This window comes from Triticum aestivum, chromosome 3D (genome assembly GCF_018294505.1).
Source record: "Triticum aestivum cultivar Chinese Spring chromosome 3D, IWGSC CS RefSeq v2.1, whole genome shotgun sequence".
NCBI classification, from domain to species: domain Eukaryota; kingdom Viridiplantae; phylum Streptophyta; class Magnoliopsida; order Poales; family Poaceae; genus Triticum; species Triticum aestivum.
Window position 1 is genome coordinate 27233327 of NC_057802.1, and position 11169 is coordinate 27244495.

Sequence of the window (11169 nt, forward strand, 5' to 3'; positions counted from 1 at the left end):
AATTCCCATCAACGGCCAAACTTCTCTCGTCTTTGCACATTCATGAAATAGGTGTTTTACATTTTCTGCATCAAGGCTACAGTCAGGGCATTGTAGACTTTGACGTCTCTGACCGCAAATGTAGCCTGGCAAGGCAATGTTTAATGTAAAGTCCTCCGGATGGAAATTTTGAGTTTTGTTGGACATTACAAATCCCAAACATTTTCCCAAGAACAATTAACTGCAACCATCCCAACTCCGTTCTCCCTTGTCGCCTTGTGGTTTGGTGGTTCCAGTCGGCATGATAAGCCAAACGGATTAAGAAGGAACCCGTCATGGTAAAACTCTAGGCAATTTTTTTTTTTCATTTCAGGCACCGGTAACGGAATAACCAGTAGCCTTTGCACATCAACTGGCCAGGATGTTTGTGCTAATAACTATTCATCACAATTATAATTGGATGAATTAGGTTGCACACTCTAGATAGCAATTGACCGTCGCCTCCGGTCACTACCATTCAGTTGGATGATTGCGGTATCCATGCATCTCTCTTGATATTTAGGTTCTAACAATTTTGGGATGTAAAGAATTCGAAGCAGGGTATTCATCGGAAACCTCATGCGGTGCATAGAGTAATCGAGGTGGTTCTGAAACAGTCTCCAAATACTATGAGCATTAGCGATACAGGTTTTGAGGCCGGACAGGGAACCGCCTGAGGCACATGCACCAAAACTGTCTTCAAAGCACTATTATGTACTAGTGAGGGCGCGGACGTCGCTGCCGCAAACCCACACTTGTGACGCTGCAAACCGGAACGCGTGATGTTGCAAGGCGGGGACATCGCTGCCGCAAGGCTATAATTGTGACCCTACAAGGTTAGACCCGCATGCTATATTGTGATTGTGCGAGCACTGAGACCACCATCGACGAGCATGGAAAGAAGGATAAGTGACAACACAGACGTGAACCTGTCGAGGTCTTGAGCCATGGTTATTGGGTTGGGGCATGTGCTATTTTTCTTCCGTTACAACGCACATGCTCTTTTGCTAGTTTTTGTTGTTGTTGAGTAAATGCTCTTTTGCTAGTAAAAACAAAACAAATATAGACTGGGCCTGCGTGGACTCTCCTCGTCAAGCCTCAGAGTCTTCTTGGGCTCTATTGCGGCTATCTCGTCTCAGCTGTGGCTCGGAAAAAAAAAACTTAAGAAAGCCCTAAACCCCATCTAAAATTTCCCCTCTCCTCCCGTCCCCGACTGCGCCACCGCCACCAGGCCACGACCGCCGCCCCTCTCTCCCTGCAACGCTCGCTATACCCTCCACCAGACCGCCGCCGCGCCGCTCCCACCTCTCTGCCACCCTCCGCGCCCCTGACTCCCCTCTGCCGTCTTTGTGTGTCGCTGAATCATCGCTGTCCAAGATGAGCGACGAGGTGATATGGCACTGCCTCCGCCACAACCACTGCAGCTTCATGGCCAAGTACGTGAGCAGCACCCTCCTCTGACACTTCGTTGCTCCCCCTCAGCTTCGGCCTTCTCTCTGATGATGGAAAGCGTCTGCTGGTCTGCGCAGGATCGAGACGGGGCTATTCTGCCGGAACCCCTACAACGCCACGGGCATATGCAACCGGAGCTCCTGCCCGCTCGCCAACAGCCGCTACGCCACCATCCGTGACCACGACGGTGATTGCTTACTACACCACACGCCGCCCTCCTCTCCTTTTTTTAACCACCGATTTTGATCTGATTGAACGGCCCTACAACCAAGCATCACACTCTTTAGATGGCAGCCAATTGCAATTTGTAGTTTGTACTGCATGGATACAAAGTGTTATTGTAATTTTGTCGTCGTTCTGCAAACCTCGAGCAGATAGAAGTCGTACAACCTGTTAGTAGTACTACTGTCTAAGAACAATTTATAGTTCGCTTGGAATTGAAAAGGCTGCTCCCCCACAAAGCTATAATTCTTTTTATTACAAATGGTTGTGGTGGAGTAGAAGAAAGCATCTTAGAGCACTACCAGAACAAAAATTAATGTGTTCGTTAGGTCACACCGTACCATACTAGATACTTGAGTAGTCGTTATGTTTCTGTTTTCCACTAACACCAAGATTTTCCATCAAGAGGCTCTTTCCATTGCCCTCGTTTTGTGCGGCGACATAGTAAAGTCAGTTATGTCCTGTTAGGAGAACAAGTAACTAAGTGTTCACTGAGTCACTTAAACTGATGGAATAAGAAGCAACGAAAAAAATAACGCGCTATTTCAGCGTTTAAACGTCGCTATAGCGTATTTGAGACTGCCACGTTACGTTTTGGTCATTTTTCACGCTATCACGCTAATCGCGCTATAGCGCGTTATTACGGCGCTAAACACAAAAACGTTTCAACGTTTTTAGCGTGGAACGATCGAAACACAGCAGGCTCAGCGAACAGCAGACCATCAGGCATCGGCCCAACAGGCCCAGTCGATCCATCTAACGCCCTAGCCCAGGTCGTGGACAACGCAACGCACGCACAGTTCCTAGCTTGGGCTTCTCAAAAAAAAAGTTCCTAGCTTGGGCTGTGGCGGGGGCGGCAGGATCTGGTCGTGCGCTGAGGCTGGTTTTACTAAGTAACTGTGTATATTTGCGTGTAGTTGAGTTGTCAGGCCACATGTTTATTCTGAATTTGTAATTGTACACAGATGGAAAACATGCAGGAGTACAGTATATTTTGATGATTTCTTCTCTTTGTAAAGTGTAGCTTGTGTTATACTTTGTATTGTACTGAACTGAAGTTTCTGTTATTTGTGCCACCATAGGATAACAGGCATTCCTTTTTTATGCCTTGAATTTGGCCCTTGTGTATGTGTTGGTCCTGAGAAAAATTTAGTTGCTGAAATACTTTATTTCTGAAAATATTTGTAAGTTTTTTGCAAACGCTATTTTGAAATATAGCACGCTATTAGCGTGCTATAACTTGTGTAGCATTTGGAGAAGGGCCTCGCTATATTTTATAGCGCGCTATTTTTTTTATTGATAAGAAGTAAAGGTGTAAGACTGAAGCATGTGCTATATGAATACCCAAAATATTGTAGAACATTAGAACTAGAATTCATCCGAGCTTAAGTTCTACGGGACATGAAACAAATTTTTGAAATAATAATATTCTTTCTAGAACATTACAAACATGATTGTAGCATAATCACCTGTGTTGTGATGTCAAAGCAGGGCTATTTTTGCGAGCATTAGTTGTTGTGATCTGGAGAGGCTAGACTGAGTGCCTTTAAATGTCGGATGCTTCAGGTTGCGGCTGATTAGAATATTGTGGTCCGCATGCTTTAGTCATTGCGCTCTTAGTTCTTTTTCGTCGGGAGCTATGCTTATCATCAAAAGCTCTTGTTGATACTGTCCTTCTTTCTACATTGACTGATCATGCAGGTATCTTCTACTTATACATGAAAACTGCGGAAAGAGCACATCTGCCAAACAAATTATGGGAGAGAGTCAAACTACCCAGGAATTATGAGAAAGCAATGGAAGTCATCAAAAAGCATCTCGTATGCATATCTAGCTAGCTGCTGTGCTTTGTCACTTCATCTCAACGTGAGTCTCGTTAGTCTTATGGCATCCCTTTTTTTCATTATGTAGGAACATTGGCCGGAGCTACTTGTGCACAAGATCAAACAGCGCCTGACAAAAATGACTCAGTATCGGATAAGGATGAGGAGACTTCAACTTAAAGTGAGGTAAGCACTACTGGTTTTTGTACGCACCACATATTGTTTCTTTACAGTTATCTGCTCCTGAATTCTGGGTGTAATCTGATTGTGTAAGTGGATGGCACTTTTCCATTTGTTTTTCTTATATGGTAGAATGTAAAAACGAAAATACATTCGAGATCATAATAGAGGACATAAATTAGGATCACCAGCAATGATCCTATGGCAAGGCTGATTGGTTATGCTAAAGTTGTTACATGCTGGCAACTAGCCTGCGCCAGTGCATCACTTTAGTGCTTCATCATGTGGATCTGGCCTAATCCAACGTTATCTTGTCAAATCCTTTGGTCTAGAACCTAGCTGGACCAAATCTAGGCTGTAGACGTGCGGGATGGTACGTGCTGTTGGGTGGCTCTGCTGGACTGCATTGGCCATGAGCACCGACCAGAAGAAGAAGAGTCGTTCAGGTTCCATTTATCCGTAGTTTCGTGCAAATGCTCTAAGTCTCTTAACTGTCCAGTGTTTTTGCCTCGCGACTATTTTACTCGTTACACGCTTAGGGGTTGCCCATGTGAAGAATAGTGTCCTACTAAGTCAGAACATGCACTAAGAGGACCGAAAAGAAAGAGAAATGCCGATATGGCCTGTGTAGGGAATGGGACCATAACACTGTTTGCCTTGCAGCTTATATGTTCTGCTGTTCCAATTTCTGAGGTCTTGATGTCATATTTGGTTATGAGTGCGGTACACCACCTCGGCTCCATGCTTTTCCCCCTCAAGCTACTTCCTCAACCAATCAAGCGCTTTGGGCTGCATTGCTCTGGAATACTAAAGCCAAAACGTCTTGAAATCATATGTTTTCTACATTCAAATTACTAATGATATTATGGCCGCGGCAAACCTTCTTTTGACAGTGCAGAGAAAAACAAAATAAATTGACTAGTGATGACTTGAGACTTATGGTATGACATAGTCAGTTAACTTGTAACCGGGTTCAGTTACATGCTGATTCATATCGTTGATGTACATACTTATACTGTTAACTTCTGACACATAAAAAAGTTGCTAAACATATTCTCCTGCTCTGTTAGAGAGAAGATAATGACAGTCCCCAGGAAGAAGGCTCAACGTGATCTGCAAAGATTAGAGAAAGCTGAAAAGGCTGCTCAACTAGAAAAGGTTGTTTTTTCTGATAATCACTAGTACTTGTGTGTTATACGTTGCCATGTTCTGACATCTTCCTGCTATCGGTCAGAGTATTGAAAGTGAACTAATGGAACGTCTGAGGAAAGGTGTTTATGGTGGTGAAATTCATAATGTCCCCTCAAAGCAGTTTCATACTATCCTTGACATGGAAAAGGACGATCTGGCTCCTGAGATAGAAGAGGAAGAAGTAAGCGCAGACCGATTATGAGAATTAAGCTAACTTTGTTATGCTGTCACTGCTCACAAGCTTTCCTATACAGGAAGGTGAGATAGAGTATGTTGAAGGTGTTGATATCGAGATGGGTGAAATGGAAGACATGGAAGACTTCCAAGGCTTCAGTGGAGAAGATGGTAAACATTTCCCTTGTTTCTACTGGGCATGTTGTAGAATGCTCTGACTTGTGAGGAGCCGAAGATACTTCTTGTTCTCTGTTCATTAGATAATGTACTGACTTGGACAAAATGGTTATTCGGCATAGTGCCAACTACAAATCTAACCTCCAAAAAAAATGATTGCAGATGATGGAGATGAAGATGATGGTCTGGATGAGCCAGTAACAATGAGGCCCAAGAGATCGGGCTCCGATATAAGGTCAAAGATTGGGCGCAAGTCTACGAAAGTAATCACTGAGGTAAATCACTTGTTTCAGTATTAATATTCTTGATGTCAGGATACACTGTGTTGCCTAAAAACATATATAAAATCAAACACATCCTATTGTTTTGTCACATATCTGGTGTCCGACAACGACAAGTATAAGTGTGTAATCAGTTTTGTGCTTTTCTCTTTATATACAGTGCTGTTAGCTGATATCATATTAGCTTTTGTTTTCCAAACAATTTCATTTTTCCGTGGGTTTACTCTAAATGAGCATCACAATTCCCAATGGAGTATAAGTTATTTCTCGCCTTTTCCGCGACAGGTGGAACAAGACGAAAACAGGAATATCAGGCTAAGGATGCGGATGTGATTCACCCAAGCACGGTGCCTTCATTAACGTGTGTCGTGTTGATGACCGTGTAGTTTAGAAAAGTTTGCTTTTATCTTATGATAATCTATTGAGTTCGTATGATGGTTTGTTTTGCTGAGAGCATGGAAACTGGCATGAGTTGTACTAACTTAGAACAGTATTCCGTCTCTCTCTCTCTGATCCGAACCAGGTTTTTGCAAAGTTGCACAGGATGTACACTGTTAACGTCAAGTTGTGTGATGGATTCACAAGAGTGAATTCACAGAACGAGGTTTTATTTTTTCGGTGCACAAAACATTGAGCAGAGATTTTTCTAGTTAGAGCCCATCGGATGTTATTTTTGGACGAAATTTTGCAAGAACCTCAAACATTTGATAGAGTTTGATGTACGTAGCAAAATTTCAGATTTTTTAGACTTTGTATGATATCGTTTTTTCAATTTTTTGGGCAAACTCGGGTGTAATACACCCAAGAGTAGCCACTACTTTCCCAATAACATACTTCTACCCTTTTTTGATTCCCGATTGTTACAACTTACAAGTAAGCCCTTTTGTATGATCCATTCAGAGCTTGGTTTCGTTTCATACTCCATCCTCGTGTAGAGACTTGGCATACACTGTTTGAAACCTTCAACTCTATGATTTCGGATGGCGGCTCTGTTAGCACTAATCTTGGCGCGTGGGCTCGTGGCTGGGACGTGCGGAGCTGGCTGTTCGCGGCTGGGTGGTCCATGTGGAAGACTTGGCCGGTTTGTTCGTGCTGTGCTGCGTTGGCCGAGTCTCAAGCCGAGCGGGCTGGTGCGTGCCACGCTGAGCGGAGTGCATGCCCGTGTCCTATTGAATATAGTCTCCCGTGTAGAGAGATGTAAGCCAATGAAGAAGAGATGTAGTCTCCAATGGTTAGTGCGGATGTGTCTGGAGAGAAGCTAGGAGAATTGTAGTCTTCACTAGTGTCCGGTCTCCCATGTGTATTTGTGCTATGGTTTGTTGCCGAGCCGGGTATGTGCCCAGGTTCAGAAAAGAAACGCCGTTCGTCGGCGTGGTGTCGTTTGTGTGGCATGGCATTCGTTGCCTCAAAAAATTTGTGTCCAGTGTGCTGCTCTCCATCTTCAACCTTCGTCCGAGCGAGTGTGAGAGCGAGATAGGCTAGGCTTGTCCAAACAAGCTCACGATGGTTACTGTGTGGAAAACAACTTTGCATAGCTATGCTTGCATCTTTCGTGCATGGAAAACAAGGGATGTACACACAACTACCGATGTTTCAATAAACACACCGATCCTTTGTCCTTCGAAAACACCAGTTCCAGCAGACCGGTTCAATAATGCGATTATGACTTGATAATAGACCAGGAATGTCACCAGACTGCCAAAGTGCCAATTGAGCATTAAACTAACCTGACAGAATTCTTGAATCGTCTCATAGTGAGCACACAAGTTTAACGGTCATCTCCACACAGGATAGTATCACCCGAGGATCATGGTGCACCATCACATCAAACTTGCTGCCTAAATCAGGAATAACGAAGCCTGCCATGACACGTGAAGGGTACTAGGGTAGCCTTGTTGGATTTATTCTTTGATCAATCCTTCTCGTTTAGGTCTTCTGTCGACAGTTCCTAGTTTGTACTATATGTATGTATGTTGCATAATAAGTGTGCTATCTCAACAAATGTTAAGATCTGTCAATTAAGACTTGCAACATGTCTTGCAAGCTGAAATTCACAACACTAGAAACTTATTCCCGATGATCAACATTATGAACTTGGCTAGACTTAAGATACACTTAGTACTTGGGCAACCTGAAATTCTCAGGATAGACGATGTTAATGATGCTCCCCATGATATAGAAACCTTGGTGGTGGCATGGTTGCTTTCTGAGAGCTTGTCATGGCAAGGCAAGCAGATGGTTTTCCCACTAGAATGTAACCAGAAATCTGTTTGCTTAATTTGTTCAATCGATAGTACATATGCAGTATGACCTCCTACTAAAGTAGTAAAATTTACGTATCTCAAAAATGGGAGGAACCAGTTGTTTGCAGCAGACGTCGCAGACGAGTAGCTCCGACGGGATGGTGGCATTTTGTGTCTTGCCACTACTCTTTCTTCTCTCCTACTCATCATCTACTTTCCTCTTGCTGGATTTTCTTGATCCCTCCATAGCAATCAGCCCACGGTAGTTCAAACAAATGATGATCTTGAGCCTGACATCGGCTTCACTATAAGTAACCTTGGACACGACAAGAAGCGTTGCATCTATGCTAGCTGCGACGGGCTTTCATTGTTCAACGATGAGACTTGGTGATGTCCTTTGAATTCATGCTAGCAATTTTTTGCTGTGATATGCCATGTGGGCTTGCCTTGTATTTAAAGTGCAATGCTTGGTCACCAAGATAAATGATTTGCAGTTATTACAACAAATAATCAAGAGATCATGATCAATTGATGATTGTGATTGATTTGAACAAGAAATCCCTTGGATATCTAAAACCGGTTCTTAATAAAAGCCCCCTCAATCTGAACCACTATACACACGGTACCTCGAAAATGTGAGGAACTAGTGGTTTGCAGCAGATGATGCAGTCGAGTAGCTCCAATGGAATGGCAGCATTTTGCCCCTTGCCACTGCTTTTATTCCCTTCTGCTCGAAATAGCATTTCCTTCTTGCCTAATAAGATGGCCTACTCTACTAATTCTTCATATGCCCGCGTTTATTATGCTAGATGCTCGAATCAGTAGGAGTTAGTTGTGTGTGATTGTTGGCATTAATTCCACCATTCGGTCATTGGTCTTTTCATTTCCACTATTACTAGCACATGCACTGACTAGTTCTCCTCATTCTCACAATTAATACCATTGATATGGAAGGAGAACAGTATACGCAATAAAACTAGACGGGCCTCCTTTGCTCGATGCCCTAATAAAATCGGGCGATGAGGAAAAAAATCAGGCGGGCATACAAACTATGCCTCTTTGTCGTGTTAGTGGCATCGTTTGAAGTGGCGTCGTCTAGATCCGGTCTAGAGGCTTGTGCTCGTAACTGTTGTTTGCGTGACTCATGGTGGCATGAGTGAGTTGGCAAGCGAAAGCTCCACGCTTTGACGCTAACGTCCGGAGGCTCAGCTCTCCTCTTGATAACGTCGTTGTGGTTCTCCTCCCCGAGTCAGAGTTCCGGGTGAAGACCGTTATCCATCTTGGACTCAGCAGCGGAGATTCTTTGCGCCGTTTCCCCTCCTGGGTGCATTGTCATGGAGCTTTGGTGTCCTAGGATGTGTCGTGTCGTTATATTCAGGCACGCCTCTGTTATTTCTCAGCAACATAGTCGCATGTGTTTATGTTGTCTGGTTATCCCAAGTTCTACTATGTAAGAGGGTAGCCTCACTACCTTGTATCATTCTGCCGTGCATTTAGGTTTGTGCTTTATCTATAAAGCAGGGGGAGAATCTATTTTGAGATAAAATCGGACATTTCTTTTTTGCTCACTGGCTCAGTAAACTAGACTGATGATATACTTCAGTTTAAGCCATTTGATACATGCTCAAAGGGTGCATTGTTCCATTATTCCTAGGCCTGGAAGTTTTGTAAGAAGAAGAGACGCCATGTCTCTCCTTGCAGCTACGGCTCTGCGCTAGTTCCCCTATGAACATGCTCTTCGTGCGGTCAACTTAACTGTATACATACCTAAGGGCTAAGGTCCACTCAAACAAACTATTTCTGCAGCGTGCAGCGCGGGTGCCTAGATGTATGTTTGGCCTGATCGTCTGATCAAGACACATGCGGGCATGTTTGTATATGTACTAGAAGGTGACGTGCACTTTGCTGCACCGAGAATCATCACAATAATTCATCAATGACATGTTTCACTATGTGAGGTACAATGAGTCTACCCTATATTCTACCGAGAGGTTTCACTATCTACCCATAACATGAAAACTATTATAGAATAGCCTATAATTTCATTATTAGTTAGAAAGCAAACATAAGTTTACAACCAAAAAATAATTTCACATGAAACAGAAGATGTTAACCTTTTGAGGTTTTTTAAAGAACCAAGTTACTTAAACTGAAAAAACTCAAGGAGCACAGACATTATTATTTATCACCAGGCAAAACAATATAGTATAACCAAAACTTATTTCACATTGTTCACAAGTCAGTAGTTTCTAAATAAAATATGGATGCCTTGTGTTTTATCCAAAAAAATCACCAAAAGTTTCTAGGGAACAAGTTGTCACTATTTCCCAGCAACCCCTTTTTCCTGAATAATATTTCACTATGGTTCAGTAGTCCTTCTTTCTCTTCTTGAATCAACAATCTGGCAGGCCAATTCTTGTTGCCTCCTGTAAATAAGACTCAATACCCAAAAATAACTTTTACAGGTCACAGGCTACTAAAATGTCCAGATCAATAGCTCCAAGAGTTCATTGTCATAAGAATTCTCTAACTCTCATGTAGGTGCAGGCTGTAATACTTATGCAATAGAACTTCCATCTTTAAGGTTTCCACCATGGAATAAATACTGGTGCAATAATGAAAAGCCAATTGCATTAACCAAATAATAATGACATGTAGGCCTCAATTTCATCAATACAACCCACCGAGACAAGTGTTCTCCAAAAGAAAAACAAACCATCCATATCTATACACGTAAAGCAAAAGGCTAGTGAAAGTATATACTCATGGTACTTGAAAAAATCACCACTACAGACTTATCTTCCGTGATATACTAATCACGAATAAGCAGATGCAACCATTTCAGTTTTGTTGGATATATAAGTATTAACTCCTTTGACCTTAAAAGTATACAGAAACAATAACCAAAAAATATGCTTTAAAATAGATATAGGGCCTAAAAAGTCCAATGGTGATCAATATAAATATTACGCCCGCATCTTAAAGTTGATATGAAATTACCATGTAATCCACATATAATAAAACCTTCATGGAAAGCTCCGGTCTATTTACACAATATAAGTTGAAAAGACAACTGATGAAAAAAATCGCAACAAGATATATGCCATTAGAAGGGACCATTCGTCCATTTAACCTTGTAAAACTCATGGAGAAGAAAATAAGACTACTAAGATAGACACCACATCCTAATACTTCATGCATGATCTGTAAGCTTTAGCATGTACCATGTACCTAAAAAGTCCTTAAAAATCCTAGACATCAAATGCAAGATAATATATTTGGTGTGAAATGATTCATTTATATTGATCAGATTCCCAACACCCATAGCCAGCAGTACACCATGCTTTTTGTGTTGAAATTGGACAATAAAATCTTCAGTTATACTAATCAGAAAATTGGCATTATTTA

The 11169-nt window shown here is 42.3% G+C and overlaps 1 protein-coding gene across 1 annotated transcript; it reads left to right on the plus strand.

Moving 5' to 3' along the window:
- Positions 1-946: 946 nt before the first annotated feature.
- On the plus strand, positions 947-6132 carry LOC123073900 (protein MAK16 homolog). The gene is made up of 9 exons (XM_044496899.1): positions 947-1454; positions 1548-1657; positions 3394-3512; positions 3604-3701; positions 4766-4853; positions 4930-5067; positions 5141-5231; positions 5400-5512; positions 5804-6132. The coding sequence occupies exons 1-9, from the start codon at positions 1396-1398 to the stop codon at positions 5849-5851; spliced, it is 864 nt and encodes a 287-aa protein (XP_044352834.1). The 5' UTR covers positions 947-1395; the 3' UTR covers positions 5852-6132.
- The last annotated feature ends 5037 nt before the right edge of the window (positions 6133-11169 follow it).

Coding starts and splice junctions, on each gene's coding strand:
- LOC123073900 (XM_044496899.1), top strand. CDS start 1,396: ATGAGCGACGAGGTGATATGGCACTGCCTCCGCCACAACCACTGCAGC. Junction 3,513..3,603: donor AAGTCATCAAAAAGCATCTC/GTATGCATATCT, acceptor TTCATTATGTAG/GAACATTGGCCGGAGCTACT. Junction 5,068..5,140: donor CTGAGATAGAAGAGGAAGAA/GTAAGCGCAGAC, acceptor TTTCCTATACAG/GAAGGTGAGATAGAGTATGT.